Source organism: Microtus pennsylvanicus, chromosome 14 (genome assembly GCF_037038515.1).
Source record: "Microtus pennsylvanicus isolate mMicPen1 chromosome 14, mMicPen1.hap1, whole genome shotgun sequence".
NCBI classification, from domain to species: Eukaryota; Metazoa; Chordata; class Mammalia; order Rodentia; family Cricetidae; genus Microtus; species Microtus pennsylvanicus.
The window spans coordinates 58,639,288-58,658,757 of record NC_134592.1 but is presented as its reverse complement, the minus strand read 5'-3'; the positions used below and the strand labels follow the sequence as shown (position 1 = coordinate 58,658,757).

At 44.0% G+C, this 19,470-nt stretch overlaps 1 protein-coding gene across 3 annotated transcripts in view; it reads left to right on the top strand.

The window, feature by feature from the left end:
- Nubpl (NUBP iron-sulfur cluster assembly factor, mitochondrial) overlaps positions 1 to 17,896 on the top strand; it is a 183,555-nt gene extending 165,659 nt beyond the window's left edge. For all 3 annotated transcript variants that reach the window (XM_075947420.1, XM_075947421.1, XM_075947422.1), the window contains 3 exons: positions 7,902 to 8,022; positions 11,772 to 11,854; positions 17,635 to 17,896. In XM_075947420.1, coding sequence (XP_075803535.1) covers positions 7,902 to 8,022; positions 11,772 to 11,854; positions 17,635 to 17,697 — 267 coding nt within the window. In that variant the 3' untranslated portion in view covers positions 17,698 to 17,896. The remainder of the gene's footprint in view (positions 1 to 7,901; positions 8,023 to 11,771; positions 11,855 to 17,634) is intronic.
- The last annotated feature ends 1,574 nt before the right edge of the window (positions 17,897 to 19,470 follow it).

Genomic DNA, 19,470 nt, shown 5'->3' with positions numbered 1-19,470 from the left:
TCTGAGAACCACTTTGTAGAGTTGGTCCTCTTCTTCCTACTTTATGTGGGTTCTGAGGATTGAACTTAGGCCTTTACCCACTGAGCCACCTTGCCACCCTCCCCTGGGAATTGTTACTGTTCAGTAAGAAAAGAATAATAGTTTGCAAAAGCAGACAGAATGCCTGAATAGGCACATTGTGGAAGCTGACATACAAATGACCAAAAACCATGTAAAATGTGCTCAACTTTGTTCACAATTATGGCAATGCAAATTCAAGCCACTGTAGGAATGATATCTGGGTATAATCTGCTACTTAGACTTTAAAAAGAAAATGTAAAAGCATTCATAGAAGCAAATTTACAACATCCAAAGCTTAGAAATAGCCCATATGTGCAGTAATAGAAGAGGAGATTGTAGAATGCTGGGGCTCTCTGAAAACGCATTGCAAATAAATGGCTTAACTAGATGAATCACACGGAGAGAAAAGGGCTTCGTTGTATAATTCATTCCTATAAAATTCAAGATCAGATAAAATTATTGTATTAAAAAACAGGTTTGTATGCTTTTTGGAGAAGTTTACTTAACAGAACCTTGGTAACATGAGTGTGCTCACTTCACAAGCATACACAGCTGCCCACTTTTGATTGTGTTCCTATGTGTGTGAGCATGTACGTGTTCATGGCTACCTTGTGGATGGACTGCACGACCCCGTCATTTTGGAACTTTTCTGGGGGTAGATGTCTCAGGTGTGCACTGCAGTGTTAGGGAAGAGCAGGAGGCTGTCTCTTCCGGGAGCACATGGTAATCTTACCCTACTTTCTTTGCTTCTATGGAAAGCTTCCATTTGGAGCACAAGGTTCTGGGTCCTGGTTCACAGACGCCTAATATCACATCATCTCCATTATTTGTTCTTAACGCCTTATTAAACCAGTCTTCTTATAATCACTTCTTTGGAGATTTTTTTAAGAGTTGTAATTATATGGCGGTCAGAGACAAGTGTGGATTATGTGCACCTGAGCATAGGTGCCCACAGAGGCCATAGAAAGACACCCGGTCCCCAGAAGTTGGAATTATAGGTGGTTGAGAGCCACCTGGTGTGGGTGCCGGGTGCCAAACTCAAGTCTTGTGCAAGAGTAGTGTCCACTCTTAACCACAGAGCATCTCTTCAGTCCTGTGAGCACCTCCTGTCTGAAAACAACTGTTGAGCTAAACGTGTCTACATAAAAGACACTGTTGTGAGTGAGTAGCTCAAGGAATTTTTATAAGATGAACAGTATTGTTTGTAGTCAAGAAACGGAGCAACTAATTGTCCTGAAATAAATACATGCATTTGTTCTCTGGTTTTAAACCAAACTGTCAAGATTGCAATGGAGAAAGAACAGTCTCATTGATAGATGGTGTGGGGATAACTGGGTATCACCTGAAAAGAATTAAATTAGATCCTGTCTCACACTTGTACAGAAGCCAACTTCAGATGGTTTACAGGCATAAGTATAAGGGGTGAGGCTATAGCCCTATTAGAAGAAGACCTGAGAAAAGCTACCCTGTGACCTTCCTCTGGGCAGGGACCTTCTGGAGGTAACAGACATAGAAATGGGAAAACGGTGTTGCATCACCATAAGTAAGAAAGCAATTGACAGAAAGAGAGACAAACTGTGAAGTGGGTAAAGTGTTTTCAAACTACGTGTGTGGTAAGGGGTGTCTTAGTGAGGGTTTCTAATGCTGTGGTAAAACATGACCAGAAACAATTTGGGAAGCAGAGTGTTTATTTCTTCTTACACTCCAACATCACAGTTCATCATTGAAAGAGTTCAGGGAAGGAACTCAAAGCAGGAACCTAGAGGCAGTAACAGAAGCAGAAAGCATGCAGGGATGCTGCTCACTGGCTTTCTCAGTCTGCTTTTTTATACAGCCCAGGACCTGCCCGGGGTTAGCACCACCCTTGGTGAGAAAGGCCCTCCCACATCAATCGTTAGTCCAAAAAATGCCCCCCAGACTTGCCTGCAGGCTGATCTTATATAGACATAATCTCTATTAAAATCCCCTCTTCCCGGATATCTAGTTTGTGTCAAGTTGATTAAAAACCAACCAGCATAAGGGGCTACTATCAAAATATGCAAAGAACTCAAAATCCAGCTGCAAGGGAAAGAGTGCAAAAAAGACTTCGAAATGATCATTGGGTTTGTGAAAAGTTCTGGACATCACTAACTGTCAGAAATGCAAAGGAAAACCTCTGAGCGCCGTTGTTGGAAGATGCTCTACAAGAGAATGGACAAGCCTAGGAGAAGCAGAGGAAGAGTCCTGCACATGGCTCGAGGAAGTGTAAATTACTACAGCATCATGAGAGTATATAGAGCTGTGTAAACCTTCAAAGACTTCGTTTTTAATTGTGTGTCTCTTGGTATGAACATATAAGAGTTCAGATGTCCTTGGAGGCCAGAAGAGGGCATAGGGTCCCCTGGAGCTAGAGTTACAGGTAGCTGTCAGCTGTAAGTTACAGGCAATTGACCAGGGTGTTGGAAACCAAACACTAGTCCTCTGCAGGAACAGTACTTGATCGTAACTGTTGAACCATCTCTCCAGCCCTTTCAAATTGTCTTTTCTGTTAAGAGGAAAGCCACAAGATCCTATGGAACTAATGTCAGCATACCAAAGACATGCCTGCACTCTTAAGTTCTTTTTAGTGTTATTCACAGATACCATTATGTGGGACCAGTGTAAATGACCACCAACAGATGAGCAACTAAAGATCATTATTTATATTCACAGTGGAACGCTGTTCAGCCTGAAAAGTCTTGTTGTTGCAACAATATAGATAAATCTGGAGGGCATCATTTGAAGTAAAATTAGCCAGGCACAGAAAGACAAATGCTTCATGATTTCAGCTATATATAAGATCTAAAGTGCTTAACTCACAGGGGAAGAGAATAAAATGGTGGTTTTTAAGGTTGGGAGTTGGTCAAGGGAAGTAACACTTCAAAGTAAATGGAACCCAGGGCCTACGGCCTTCCACTCTCCTCACATGGAACACCGCTCATGAAGCTGGAGTCTGGCCTGTCTGTGAGCTTCCTGTGACTGGGGTGGCACAGTGCTTGTCGTCATGAACCTGATGCAGTTGGCCTGGTCATGACCACAAATGTCACATTGATGGTGGACAGTGGCTGTGCCTCCTGATTTGCTGCACTGTGGGGGCATGCAAGAATGTGCCTGCTTGACCCTTAGTGAACATCTGGGCACTTTCCCAACTGTCCCACTGTGATGTGCTCGCATCTGGGTTGGTTTGCTACCTGGAGTGGGCCTAGTCTAAGTCAGTGGGTAGATATGGCCCGACGGCTTTGCAGCTTTACAGAAGGCCAGCAGCCAAAGCCCGAGCTGTTCCTCCTCACGGCTGTGGGTGTTTCTCTTGGGTTTGGTTTTGATCGTACTGGTGCTCATTTTTTCTAACTCAGATTGCTTTGGATGTCTTCTTTGATAAGATACTTGAAAAGCTTTTACCTGTCTCTCATTGTGTTGTCTGGCTTTATTGATTGTTTCCAATAGAAAGTCTAATGCAAAGCTTGTGTTGTAGAAGCCATGCCCTGCTCTATAGTCTCCCCTTCCTTTCAATGGCACCTGCTTGTCTCTTCCTATTGTTAGAGTCCTATTTAACTATAGGTGCTTCGGCTTATCTCTAGTGTTTCTCTGTCTGCCTCTGAGGTTGTAAGTGTCCCCGCTTGGGTTCTCCTGAGAGCTTCTGGTTTGCATGAAGTTAGTGTCTGTGTGGTGTAAATGGTGGGCCATGGTATGCCAGCTTCCTGCGGCACCCAGCTAGCCTGCAAGCGCTGTGTCCTTCCCATTATACAGCTGTGACGTTCACACAGAGGTCACTTCTAGACTCCATGCTGTTCCCTTACAGCCACCTTTGCTGCTGCTGTTAATAATGAAGCCAAGTGGTATATGGGTGAAGGTCTTGAGACAGAAATTCTAGTCAAGTGCAGTTAGTTTATTCAGGCAGATGAGGAAGCAGTATCGGGGTGTTTACCCTCAGTACCACTATACATGAGAGCTCAGTGTTCAACCCTCGCAAGAGGGTTTGGTTTTCATTTCTTTTAATTTCACTTTTGTCAAATGGTGTTTTGTTGTAATAAGGAGCGGCAGGCTACGTTCTTAACACCCGGCCGCCCTCATGGCTAACTTTATACCTGAAATAATTACACGGAAACTGTATCCTTTTAATCACTGCCTGGCCTATTAGTTCTAGCCTCTTATTGGCTAATTCTCACAGCTTGCTTTAACCCATTTCTAATATTCTGTGTAGCACCACGAGCTGGCTAACCAGGAAAGATCTTAACCTGCGTCTGTGTCGGGTGGTGATGTGGGAGTGATTTTTTTCTAATCTGTTGCTTTCATTGGTTAATTAATAAAGAAACTGCCTAGGCCCATTTGATAGGCCAACCCTTAGGTGGGTGGAGTAAACAGAACAGAATGCTGGGAGAAAGAAGCTGAGTCAGGGAGTCCCCATGATTCTCCCACTCCAGACAGACACAGGTTAAGATCTTTCCTGGTAAGCCACCTCGTGGGCTACAACAGATTATTAGAAATGGGTTAGATCAATATGTAAGAGCTAGCCAATAAGAGGCTGGAACTAATGGGCCAGACAGTGTTTAAAAGAATACAGTTTCCGTGTAATTATTTCGGGTAAAGCTAACAGTGCGGGCAGCCGGGTGCCAGGAACGCAGCCCTGCCGCTCTTATTACAAGTGGGTGGGAGAATCATGGCGACTGCCTGACTCGGCTTTCTTTCTCCCAGCATTCTGTTCTGTTTACTCCGCCTACCTAATTTTCTGTCCTATCAAAGGGCCAAGGAAGTTTATTTATTTAACCAATGAAAACAACTCAAAACAGAAGACTCTCCCCCATCAGTGTTTCATATAACCCAAAACATATTTATGCTTTATATATGTTTATGTGTTATAGCACATGTATTTTGTAGTATTATTATGTTATTTTCATGATAAATTACAAAAATGACATCACACGGAAATCATAAAAAAAAGAAAGAAAATTCTTTTTTTTCCCTCCCTTTGTATAAGCTAAGGCAAGGTGGGGTTCTGAGTATCAGTAACTATCTGATGGTTTTAGTCAACAGTAGCTGGATTCTCTTTTCCCGTGTGTCTGTTTTCTCTGTGTGGTACTCAACTATGGCATCGGTACTGACAAAGCAGCCACTGTTGGGGCGCCAGGACAAAGAGGACAGAAGGGGGAGTTAGCCCCGAGATCTTCACTATAAGTAATGCAGGTATTTCTGCCCACATTACTTTGGCCTAGACATGCTGTGTGTTCTCACCTAACTGGAAAGCAGAAAAATCCCTACTTTGTGCCCAGGAGGAGAACTGATTGTATTTCAGACAGGCCATCACCTCCCACACGATTGATTTTTGAGCACGTGGTCCTGACTTTGTGTTTGTCTAAGAAAAATAAACAAAGACAAACTCATTTTCATTTCTCATCATAGCATGTTGTTTTTAAACCTCTGGATAAAATTACTGTAGATATAGGCATGGGGGCCTTTGCTACCCAAACCCTTCCATGGCTGCTCTTCGCACTTGCAGAGTGCAGACATCTGAATACCCACGCATGTACTTCCTACTCACGAATAAATGTTTTTCTTTCCTTGTTTTTGCCTGGCTTTTCTGTAACTTTTAGGTCAGATCTTTCCTTAACGAAACTGTCTCAGACACTGGAGTCAATAAATCCTCTCCACTCTGTTCTCATAACACTCTGTACTTTACTTCCAGGACAAATCTTTTTTGTTCAATCCATTTCTCCAATTACAGTTCGAGCTTTAATGCTCTGCTCGCCCCACTGTAGGCTCTCCCTTGGGGCTAGCCCAGTTACTGGCATGTAAGTGCACATTAAATGCTATTTGGTTATATCTGTATATTTTATGTTTGTGACATTTGAGCGGTCTGCAGAGAATGCATCTGGGTGTTTCTGTAGTCCACAGAGGATAGTGTGATCATGAGAGGTGAACCACAGAAACTGCAGGTACATTCATGCTACGCCTCTATGCCGTGGGGCTAAGAGCTTCCAGATTAAGCTAAGAGCTTCTCCTGTTCTCTCTATATTAAAATGCAGCAACCTAGATTTTCACTGTATTTGTGTTTTTCGTGTTCTCTCTTATTGAGTAGTGTTTTTTATGTTTATGTTGAAAGCCCTAAAGTCAGGGTATATATAACATTCAACTTAAATGGCAGTTAAACTGCCCAAGCAATGGGGACATTATATAGTCACAGTCGATAAACAAACAAACCTATGACACTGAGCTGCGTTTTCTCCTAGCCTTCTGGAGGTAGTGTTGAATTCCCAAAACATGGTGTGCTTTATTTTTCGTATTACTTTGCATCAGCCAAAGACTGTGTATGAACTGCTTTGAAAAGCTGTGCTGCACACGACTCCACTGCTTCTGCGCTGTACGCAACTCCTCCACTGTGTGTAGACAGCCTTTATCTTCTCTGTTCCTCCTTTCAGACAATAATCAATCTTATCACCGTTGTCTATCAGTGCCATCATGGGCTGTCAATGCTAGTCTTCATTTAAAATGCAAAAGATCTAATACTCTCCTACAGCGAGGGTCTATGGTGGAGCAGATAGGACGGCACAGATACAATTATCCCTATCTACACTCTCACCGTGAAGCTCTGCGTTCTTAGTCCAGGAGAGAGCCACTGTTTCAATTCATATGAGTGAGACTGCAAGGTGCATGGATGCAGATGACATTCGCAAGACCTGTTTGCTTATTCAGTGGTACTGTTGGGTAATAAAGTTTCTTAAAGGTCTATTTTATGCCTAAAGCCTGGGAAAAAGAAGGAGATGGGAACTGTTGGTGAAATTTTAAAGTTTTATTCAAATAGCAGCAGTAAGAGATAAAGTGTCTTCTGCTAGCTTCAGTTTCCTCAGCGAAGAGTGGGGATGATAAAAACCATCACTAATCAGGGTTTGTGTGTGGAGAAAGGAACACTGTCCTTGCACTTACTCCAGAACGTGACTTAAAAGAGCCCCGAGTGTGTTAGCTGCCGACTGTGGACTGTTGTCCTCTGTCACCTGTTCCTGTTTCTCCTCTCTTGTTCTTCAGCACATTGTCATCACAGCTGCGTTTTCCCCACGTGCCTTCGCTTACCACTTCAGAAACCTTTGTTGTTTCTGTGTCTCATGAGCATTAATGTCCTATCTTCTGATTTGTCGCTGTTCTCGTTGCTATGACTAAAATACCTGAAGGAACGGAGAGGCTTAACTTGGTTCACAGTCTCAGAGGGGTCAGTCCACAGTTGCTTGGCTCCATGCGCTTGGGGAGCGGGCAGAGGAGGAAGTTGGTCACTTTGTGTTGGACAAGAAGAATAGAAAGAGGGGGATAGGAGACACAGACAGACAGAAAGAGACAGTGACAAAAATTGAAGAGGCTAGAGCAGACAGCAAATTATTACAGTGATTTAACTTTGACCCTGGCCCTCCTCACCTCCTTGTGACCCTGGCTCTCCTCACCTCCCTGGGACCCTACCACCCACTTCATGACCAGCTATGTACGACTGTTGCATTTGCAGCCTTGGCTGTGCTCCTGCTCCTGACTGTGTCTTGGCTGCAGACACCACTGCCTCTCAGGTTGCCTACCTACTGTCCCTGAAGCAACAATTGTCTCTGAGAATTCTGCCCTGGCCAAGCATTTTAGCTCCTGTTATCCCTTTTTAGCATTTATGGCTATGTTAGTGACCTGTCCTCATCTCTCACTTGTTTGTGAGCTCTACAAGAGCAGAGAGCCCTGCCATACTCACAATATACCACTACTAGGTGCCCAGTAAATGAATTACATGCTATAATTAATATATAAAATTGTAAACTATGATGTGCTGTATTTTCAATTTTAATGTGTTTTTATTATTCTAGGTTCTTGGCCTTGTCCAAAACATGAGTGTCTTCCAGTGTCCAAAATGTAAACACAAAACCCATATTTTTGGTGCTGATGGAGCAAGAAAACTAGCACAGACCCTTGACCTTGATGTTCTAGGTAAGACCTTAGCATGCTCTTGATCTTGACGTTGTAGTAGACCTTAGCGTGCTCTTGACCTTGATGTTCTAGGTAAGACCTTAGCGTGCTCTTGATCTTGATGTTGTAGTAAGACCTTAGCATGCTCTTGATCTTGACGTTCTAGGTAAGACCTTAGCTTGCTCTTGATCTTGACATTGTAGGTAAGACCTTAGCTTGCTCTTGCTCTTGACGTTCTAGGGAAGATCTTAGAATGCTCTTTCATGGAAGAAATGGCAGTGAAATCTGGCATGGAATGCAACTTAAGTAGCTGTGTAGAGCTTTGTGTTTTGAAGTGCTAGCATAGCGCCACTGTATACATCAAGTTCTCCTTGGCCTCTGTGAATAAATAGGCTTGTTCATGATATGATTTTTATGACAGATTGAAAACTGTGTATATGTTCATTTTGAAGAAAGAGATGTGATCTGAGTACCATGGTCTGAAGTCATCTTTTAAAGGGCGGTAGTTAGCTTGATTGTAGTGTAGGAAGAGAAAAATCATGTGAGGAGTGGGGAAAAAAACAGATTTTGGGTAAAACATAATTTTCCAAAAAATCCACAAGCAAGCTATGGATGTTGAAGGCAATGTGCTTCTCTACGGCAGTCATGAATGAGCTTCTGTCCTGAGCAGAGACTAGCTCTGGTACTGGCTTCAGGTAGCTGGAAGTTAAGATCCTTTAGAGATGAAAGAATTTCAGAACATTCTCTATTGTAAGTTTCTGAAAGTTAATGCTAAACGTATTATTGTTATTATTCATTGCTCTGTAGTAGCAACTACAATGCCAGGTGAATGCTAATGATATATTTTGATACATTACTATAATTATAGCCACTAATTATATTCTGAAACTGTTTTTATTTAACCTAGAAAGTTCAGTTTTCCAAATCTGCATAATAACGTAACAGATTGACTTTCACTTATGTAATAAACAAATGTGTAATTATAATGACATTATTGAATTATGCTGGCACTGTAATTCCCTAACTTAGAACGAGCAGGACAGTTTTCTAAGTCATTTATTTGGAGACTGGAAGTTCTCTCTTCAGTAGCTGCTCACAAATGTATGACGACCTAAAAGTGTGTCAGAAGTCGTGACTGCTGGACACTCTATGGAAGAGCCTCTCCACATTGTCACAGGAAAGGAAGTCAGGAGGTCCCACTCACCTACTTAACACAGTCAGGGAACCCCAGCGAGATCTGTGAGCTGCAGCAAGTGTGTGCTTATGAGGAGGTTGGAACTGGGATGAGGAACTGAAACCAACAAGAACTCTCTCAGCCTCACCCCCATTCTTTTCTGGCCTGTCGGTTGATTGTTTCTAAAACAGCTGTTTGAATTTTTAAGTTATGTTTTTAAGTATATTTATGCTGTGTGTGTTGGGATGAAGGGTGGCTGTACAGGCGCCATTGCGTTCATGTGGAGGTCAGAGAAGAACTTTCAGGAATCGACTCTCTCCTTCCAGGACGTGAGTCCTGGGAATTGAACTCAAGGCTGGGTGTTCTACGACTGAGCCACCCGTCCAGCCTGAAGTGGCTGTTAGACCTTTATCCACACGAACCGAAAGGGATATTGATACACAGTAATTAAGTCTCAGAGCATCCCAGAGCATCCCAGAGAAAATCTGCCCAACATCTGGAATGTGCCCTGATTCTTTTTTAAGATGCCCTTTCTGACCAGACTGCTCCCTGGGCTTCCATTTCTCACTGTGGCCTCTCATGGTCCTCCGTGTCTGTGTGTTAGGACTCTCTGGAGGGCAAGTTCAATGTCAGCAGGTGATTGTATGAAATACAGAATTGGCCTTTTTACTCCATTTCTGCAGCAGAAAGAAGCCATTCGGGTTTCCTTGCTATTCATAAATCAAGATAAAAACTTTCCGGGTTTCTAAGTACTTTATTGTAGCATTTACCTGTCTGCTCTGGTGAGAATCTCCTGCAGTCTTGAATTGATCTGTAGAAGGGAAGTCAGATTTGCTGCAACGCTAAAATTCTTAAATGAAATAATCATGGATGTTGTCATTCAGATGTTGGGTGTTTTATTTGTCATGGCTCTCTAAAGGAATAGAACTCTGCATATGAGAGGGGGGAGAAGAGAGTAGAGACACACACACACACACACACACACACACACACAGAGAGAGAGAGAGAGAGAGAGAGAGAGAGAGAGAGAGAGAGAGAGAGAGAGAGAGAGAATACTTTATTAGACTGGCTTACAGTCTGTGGTCTGGCTGGTCCAATAATGGTTTTCTCTCAACCTGAACCGAAGAGCTAAAAATCCAGTAATTATTCAATTCACGAGGCTGGATGTCTCATCTGGTCTTCAGTCCATGTTGGAATCCTAAAGAAGTAGGTCCTAATGCCAACAAAGGAATACTTCAGCAACACAATAGGTGAACTTGTCAGCAAGAGTGAAGGGAGGCAGGCAAAAAGCAAAAGCTTCCTTCTTCCATGACCTTTAATGTGGGCGCCACCTGAAGGTATAACCAGATTTAGGGTGGGTCTTCCCAACTCGGATCTCTCACAGGTGTGTCCAGCTGCTTGGATTTTAGTTGGTCATAGATGTAGTCAGGTTGACAACCCAGATTAGCACCATGGATATTTAGGGAAGTTTGGAGATTGTATGAGCATAGTACAGCAATATTTGTGAAAATATTATGATGAAACCCATTTTATACACTAATTAAAAAACAAACTATTGGAACCAAAAAGTACAATTGCAAAGCTGGCTGACAACAGCAGCTTGAACTATCTGTCCCTCTGCCATGCCCTGTGTAATAAATTACAATATTTTGTGACATAGACTTCTGCATTGTTTATATTACTTGACAGGGCACTGTGTGCGATACTGACATGAAGCCCACATTTGCCCACGTTCAGTAACCTTTGCAGGGTCAGGCACGTCTAAGACTGCTGAGAGACATGACAAGACAGTTCTGCTCATGACTCATACTGCACTCTGGTCCTCAGCCTTTGGGAGTCTGGGTCCGGCGTGGTCAGGTGTGCACGGCTGCTCCACCTCAGTCTGTATCCTAGCAATGCTTCCCGAGAGCAGGCCAAGCTCACGAGTTACGTGTCATGCTGCGTGGGTCAGTAGATAGTAAAAAAGAACAGTGTCTCAAAACCAGACTCCTATTGGAATCTCTATCTGACCTACTTTTAAAATGCTTCTGTTACACTTTATGTTTGTACACAGTGTGTGGGTGCAGGCACTTGGATCATATGTGGAGGCCAGAGAACGGCTTGATTCTCTGCTTGCACAGTGTAGGCTGTGGGGATCTCCTTGGGTCATCAGCATTGGGAGCTGAGCCCTCTTTATAACCACTGTCTTCACTCATACATCTGGCAACATCAGGAAGAATCCTGGTGCCTTTGGGGACTACTTTGCATCTGCGTCCTTTCCTCATCGTCTCCTCGTGGCATGCGACACGACGTGTCTGTCAGCCGTTACAGGGGGCGTCCTCTGAGCTATTCCGTGCCGGAGATCTTCGGCAAAGAACGAGTCAGATGCTTTACCTATGCATGCGCAGTCACTGGACTGCCTGAAATGGAAATGTTCACCCGAATTTGCATCGGAAATTCCTCTTTTAGGCGTTTAGCAAATTGAGGGTAGGCATAATTCAACTTAGTCCGAGAGACTTTAGTTCAAATTTTATTTCTTTCTGAGGTTGGAGCAGTGAGATTGTGGGTGCCCGTGTCAGCTTCCCTGGCTCTGATGTTTGCCCGTGGGCTTTTGCAGGAGACGTCCCCTTGCACCTCACTATAAGGGAAGCTTCGGATACGGGTCAGCCAGTTGTGTTTGCACAGCCCGAGAGTGAGGAGGTAAGTTACACTTTTGTCTGTCTGTCTTTTTGTGCGATGTATTCTTTATGATATACAGAAAGCAGAGGCGATCAAATCAAGCATGCTTGTGCACAGGGCTGACATGTAGACAAAGGCCACTTACCTTGACTTTGAGCCCATCACGTCATGTGCTAGACTGCCAGTGTGGGTACCGGAGTCTCAACTCAAACAGCAGACAGTTGGCCTCCCAGCCATTTTCTCTTGAAGAGCCCATAGTGAGAACTGGCTGGCTGGCAGCTTGGACCCGTTCCAGAATGTGACACTTCGGTATGGCGCCTTGAACTGGTTGTTGAGGGACGGGACCCTGATGTGCGAGAGCAGGTACATGGAGTATCTGATCAGTAGCAATGAGATTTCCGTTGTGTTTAAGGACTATGATCAGGACAGAAGCAGACAACCTGGCAGTGTTTTCTTAGCCAGCGTCATAAGGGACAACTGATAGGGTTTCTAAGTGGCCAAAATATGAAAAATTTTAAGGATAATCATTTTGTTATAATATTTTATGAAATCAGTCTTGTATATATCTTCTTTCCTGCTTGGTCCTTGCTGTTTAAATTGTAAGCCCAGTTATCATCTCTGTGCCAGTTTGGATGGAGTTTTTGTGTCCCTTCATCAATAGCCCAGTCTTCCAGTACCTTCTGTCCCCCGACTCCAGCCCTGCCTTAGGATGGAACTGTTCCTGTTCTCTCATGACAACTCCCCAGTTCATTCTTGTTCACACCTCTAATCTTCTGTGAACAAGGAAGTGTAAGAACCAAGCCTGGCTAATGCCACGAATGCAGTGAGAATAGATGGCATCGTGAATAAACCGCACAGATTTATTCGGAGCTCCCCTGATGGGCGCAGAGCGCCTTTCCCTGTCTAGAGTGTCAGGGCTGTGGAACAGCTGCTGGAGTGTGACCTTTGAGTAAATACAGTATAGCACTTATCATTGTTTTCCTTTCCTCTGCCTTTCAGGTATTAAATTTTCTTTCCACTTCTTTAAAGAACTTTCAGATAAGCAAAACCATAGCTCTTTATTGCTTTCATATTAGAGTATGGTAATCCCAGCTATCAAAAGTGTATTTTGAAGATACAATACATGAAAAGTTTGAAAGGATGATTTTTTAAAAATTCATTTAAATGACTTCCAGGAGCAGAATATTTAAAAGTATTCTGTAGTGACTCCAACAAATCATAGTATTTACTATTAATTTCAATTATGAATTGAAATTTTAAGGTATTTCCTGTTCATTATTGCTTTTTCCCCTTTAATTTCCAAAAAATAAGAAGCAATACATTGAATTAGGGGAATGTCATTTAACAGAACACATATAACAAACCGTCCAAAGATAATGCAATTTCAAATGCTAAGCAGTAGTGTTTATAGTTTGTTTGGAGTTAGTGTTTTTGTGGTGATCTACGTGTGTGGTCACTGGGTCTCACTGTTCCTAGGTGACAGTGCTAAGGTCCTAAAGCAGCCTCAGTCTTTTGGGCTAGGCTAGTTTTGGTGAAGTTTCTTCAAAAATGATACAAGTCTCATGTGCTCATCACCAATATTAAGTATGGAGGTTTCTGGTCAATTTCAAGTAGACATTACCATGAATAAGTGCCTGGTGCTTGCTCTCCATTCATGGAAACTGCTTCTTCCCATTCCGAGATTACAGACATTGTTGTCGTTGGTCATTTTCTAATAATCGTAGTCAGAGGACCGGACCCCAGTTGGGCTTTTGTACGCAGTCTGTCCATCTACAGCTCAGTGCGGTTTGTAGGGAATCCTCCTACTGCAGATAAGGAAACTCAGTGCGGTTTGTAGGGAATCCTCCTACTGCAGATAAGGAAACTCAGTGCGGTTTGTAGGGAATCCTCCTACTGCAGATAAGGAAACTCTGTGCGGTTTGTATGAAATCCTCCTTTTGCAGATGAGGAAACTCAGTGCAGTTTGTAGGGAATCCTCCTATTGGAGATGAGCCATTGTCCCAGGACTGTCACTGAGTAGCAAACTGTAAAACAGTAAACGGCTGGTCTGTCCTGACCTGATACAATACATAAGCCCCTGGCTCCCATATTAACAGCCCTGACTTCCATGTCATCTAAGAGACTGATACAATGCTTGGTATGTTTGTACCTTTCTCACATGGTTCCCATAGCATCCTTGTGAAGCAGATCAGTGTCTTTACCCCCCAGGCAGGAGTTTGTTTACACTGAGGAAGTTTGTCCAGCATAGTACTAGAAAGCGCTTGCACGCTCAGCTGATACCCAACCCATGCTTTCTGTTCCCAGTTCAGCTTCCGCTTGGCTTCCTAACTATTGCAGGTCAGTGTGATGTGTCTGGAGGGCCTGAGAGCTGGCTTCCATACAGCAAGAGCTCCGCAGGAGGGGCTGAGGAGAGTCTACCCCTCAGGTTCTGCTGGCAAGGACAGCCATGGGACAGGGCAAGGGGTCCTAACGTGGTCAGAGAGTCCCGAAATCTTGTCCAAAATGAGTCAAGGTGCATTTTTTTTTCTGGGAAATTGCCCAAGAGCTGTGTTAAGAGTTACAAAAGGATCTCTGAAGGGATGGGAAAGCCCAGACTGAGTTCTCGTGCATGCCACTTACCACTATCTAAGTGGAACCCAAAAGATTTCCCTACGCTCTTGATCCTTTCTCCCCATCTCTATATGGATGCCAGGCGGAGGAGTTAAATAAGATAGATAAAACTGCACTACAAGATGCCAGTAGATCAGAGGTGCCTTTCCTGCCGTAAGAAACTTGCTTTCTAAGGTGTCCCAGCCACCAGATGCTTTCCTCTCCCCTCATTCAAGGGCTAGGTCCATGTATGCCCTCAACCTTACGTAGCTTCAAGAAAACATCACTCTGGTGACCTACAGTTCAGAGTAGCAGGATCTGAATCATGAAAGTCGGCTTCCCAGCTTCAGCATTGATGATAGCATTTCTTGATGTTAAAAGGCTCCTGGAATCTGCCTCGAGCTAAGAGGAATCCTGCCTCCTGATAGCTCTTTCTTTTCCCTACAACACGAGTAAAGTTTGCTTCTGGAAGTTTAAGTCTCCAGTAGAGTCTCGCTTTCAGGAGAGATGGACACCTCGGTGGTGGTGACCCAGTTAGAGGTGGGGGTTCTGGTGAACTTGAGGCATCATGAAAAGCTGGAAGGGCTTTGATGCCAGTCAAGAAATGGTTGCTTCCTTCCCTGGAAAATGGGCCCAAACTTCTGCCATGTGCATCAGTTAGGGAAGAAGAGTCAGTGAAACACAAAATGTGAGCAATGTGCTGGCCGCAGGATGCAGGTGAGGAAGACAGACAGATGGTGGGTGCTTGGAATTCAAGGCTTCAATGTCATTGCATCGTCTCATGCTGCAGGATTGTAACTGACCTGTGCCGTCGACCAAGACCAGCACACATGGGATGGACCCATGACAGATGATTTTTATGGTTTTATAGTTTGTTTCAAATAAAAAATTAGCACGCAGAATGATATCCTTTTAGAAGATAATCTTGAAGATTTTCAAATATAAATGGAAGATTTATTATCTTGTAATTTCTAGATCATCTCCCTACTGCCTTAATATAAACTAAATATGATAACCAACTGCAAATATTTTAAAACAAAAGTGGAACTCAGTTCCATACAATTCCTTCCCCTCTGGTCCCATTTGTACCCTGTTGCCTCATACTGACAGAGCAGACAGGGCCCTTAGGCCTAATAGACAGATCTGCAGTAATAGTAGGGACGTGGAGGTAATGAACGGGGAGTAGTAGCAGCTTGGGAAATCTCAATTATATCTTTTCCATAGACCTATTAGTGACCTTTATGCTGGGTGACAGAAACAGGGATTTCATTATTCCTCTGGAAGAAACGTTCTCCAACAATGAGACTGTGATTCAGATCGATCGATCGATCGATCTATTTATCTATCTATCTATCTATCTATCTATCTATCTATCTATCTATCTACCTACCTACCTATCTCTTCCTCTCTATCCCTTCCTCCCTCCTGTTTTTGGCATTTTGAGACAGAGTCTTATATAGCCCAGTCTGGCTTTGAACTCACTGTAACTGAGGATGACCTTGAACTCCTGATGATTCTCCTGCTTCTGTCTTCCAACCACTGGGATTACAGGTGTGTGCCACCACGCCTAGCCAGGCTGCCCATTTCTGAGGGCATAATAGTAATGGCAGTGGCCACCTAAGCTGTGCACATTCCGTGCCAGAATTGACATGTCTTCTTCAGACCCTGTAGAAACAGCCTGTGTGTGTGTGGGGGGGGTAACTAGCGCAGGGCCCTTCAGCTAATCAGAATGACCCCGAGTCTCCCAGCCCAGCCTGTGTGACTCCAGGGCCCAGCTCCTCTCCCATGACCTGATCTCTCTTCTTCTGACCGTTACATCTCACAGATTTCCCAGCACAGTGCTTCAAATGCAGTAAGGACCAAAATGGACTTGCCTGAAAAAAATTCAGTCTCAACAATTTTGTAGAGATCAAAACTGTTCAAATTGGTATTTTTAGGATCTTCACACTAAATGCCAATCTAACCTTAAGTGTGAGACACTGGGGTGGGGGTGGGAGTCCTAAGTTCCATCAAAGAGCAAAGACTGAGTGTGACCAAGTTAATTATTCTGGAGTCTTCCAGAAGTTTTTGTATTATGGTAGGTTTGTGTTTCTAATTTAATATAGGCAAGTGCTCAATGATTATGGAATGAAGTCCCTGACCCCACTGTTAGGACTCAGTCATGAATAAAGTCGCGTGAGGTGTGTTTCTCATTCAGCGGATGCCAGCTTGTTACTAAGAGGTTGTAATGTTTTAGACAGTCTTCTCTTTTCTAGGCCACGATTTCCTCATCTGTAAAGTGAAGAGGACTTTAGAATTTATCCCCGAGGTAACCGTGAGGCTATGAAATAGCCCGTGAGTAGGAAGTTAGGTAGTTTTTAACAATAGTGCTAGCATGGTTATAACTCTTTCAGAACAAAAGTCTGCACTTTTACAAACTCTTAATGTGGGTATGGTGGCCCACACTTGGGAGGCTGAGGCAGGAGGATTCTAAATTGAAGGCTAGTCTAGATTACATGGTAAAACCATGTCTCAGAAGAAAAACTCTCAGTGTTTCTGGATGAGATCGGAGTTACTTTTTCTAAATATCTCTGTTGCACTTGTTTAAGGGACTCTTTAAATCCAGATCTCATGGTCACTGTTGTAACCAGACAACGGTGCTGTGTTAGCCTGGGTCTTTGGATCCACTCTTACTAATACATTGTGCTGGGGATCCCAGAGAAGAGGAATGTGGCACTGGAATCCCCAAATTCCCCTGGAAGGGAGCTTTGTGCAGTTCTGGTGCTGTGGTGGGTCAGGGAGGGAAGAGAATGCTTCCTGAAGAGAAAGCACAGGTGGGAAGAAGCTCCTCTCCTTCAGTCGGCTAATTCCTTCTATGCCAAACCAGAGTTGGCAGTGCCTAACTCAGGATTTCTCTGAGGAGGAAGGTTTACTTCTTCTGCAGCTCAATTAGGTTCTTAATTTGCTGATGTTGGAAGTAGAATTTGAACCACAGCAATTGCTGGTATTGAATTATTTTTTTTTCTCAGAGAGTCACCTTCTGAATATTTACCCTCAAATAGTGTGAGCCCCTCTCCCCTCTGGCCCACCTGCACTGTGTCCTCACTGTTAGACCCTGCAGCCCAGCCTGCTGCTTTTCGATCAGCTACAACAGCGGCCGCCTGTGACACACAGGTCGGGAGACGTTCAGTGTCTGCTGGGAAACATAGAACAACGAGTCTGTTCTTTTCCAGGCCAAAGCTTACCTGCACATTGCTTCAGAAGTGGTAAGAAGATTGCGGCCACCTCCGGAATGATTCCCAAGTGCCCTGGAAATTGTCCTGGTGTTCGATAATCACAAACTGTCAAAAATGAACATTGAGGTAGTGTGGAACCCACAAAAATAATGACAGTTACGATTATTTTCCTTCATCACTAAAGAAATTATGTCTCATTTTCAGATTTGATTTGCTAGCCCGTGGCTCACAAATAAAGTTTGTGTGTATCTGTGCTGGCTGCTGTGTGGGGTTCAGAGCTGCACGGCCGCCTCTCGAGGAACTGTGACTCATGATGCTACAGTCCCAGGTCTGGAGAGCACTGCACTCTCGGCTGCATCCCGGCGGGTCACTCCCAGTGTCCACCAAGTGTGTATATGCTGTAAACGTAGTAAGCACCTTGCTGCCTGGCGGTTTGGGTCAGGTTTGGATCTTGCCTTTAGTTCTGTCTTAAAACATGTTCTTGATGGAACGGATTTCTACCTCATGTGGCACAGATTTGCCCCAACTCTATGAATCTGAATGTCCAGGATGAGGCCAGGACATTGAGAATGATTTTGATTATGATACTGTCTTAGTCAGTGGTCTGTTGCTGGGAAGAGACACCATGGCCATTTAATTGAGACTTGCTAACATTTCAGAGGTTTAGTCTGTTATCAGCCTGGTAGGAAGCATGGCAGCAAGCAGGTATGACAGACACGGTGCAGGAGAGGAGCTGAGAGTTCTCCATCTGGGTCCACGGGCAGCATGAAGAGAGAGACACTGAGCCTGGTTTGAGCATTTGAAGCCCCAAAGCCCACCCCCAGTGACATACTTCCTCCAAAAAGGCCACACCTCCTTATCCCTGCCAAGCACCACTCCCTAATGACTAAGCATTCAAAGATATGAACCTATGGGGGCCATTCCTAGTCAAACAACCACAGGTAATAATTATGATAATAAAAATAACTTTTGTCAAGTGATTTCTATAGCCTTAGAATCTTTCATTCATACCAGTGGGCACCGTTCATTTTATGAATGCGTACTGAAGGTATGGGAAAGACAAGTGCTCTGTTGTTGATAGGTTCCTGTTTCTAAATGATGATGGAGCTGGCTTCCAGTGCTTCTGTAGTTCGCTGCTAGAATGCTCCCTCGTGTAATGTTAAGTGTATTCCGATCGTAAAAGAGAGGGTTAGTATTCACTGTAGTCCTGACATCCCAACCCACTCCTTAGACATTCTCCATGGTGTTCATGTTTCCAAGATTATACTCTGGAAAACATGTGTCTTGTCTAATTGGAACACGGAGACATCCCAAGTTCGGGTGGCTGTAAAGCTGTAAGATAAGATAAGAGTGCTGGAGGCCTCCCTGCGTTGTGGTCAGTTGTGCGGTCAATTATGCGGTCAGTTATGCAGAAGTGGTCTTTGCCTTCGGCAAATCCTGTGATGTCCCGTGATGCTGCTGTAATTGGCAGCTAGAAAGTCAATCAGAGGGCAGATGGACCTTCAGATGACTACGTGGACATGAGTAGCACCTTATATGGGAGAGCCAAAGATTCACTGACGGAGCAACATGAGGATCCTAGTGAGGACGGCAGTACCCCCCCCCCCCTGCAGTGATGAACAACATGAGGATCCTAGTGAGGATGGCAGTATCCCCCCCTGCAGTGATGAACAACGTGAGGATCCTAGTGAGGATGGCAGTATCCCCCCCTGCAGTGATGAACAACATGAGGATCCTAGTGAGGATGGCAGTATCCCCTCCCCCCCTGCAGTGATGAACAACATGAGGATCCTAGTGAGGATGGCAGTATCCCCTCCCCCCCTGCAGTGATGA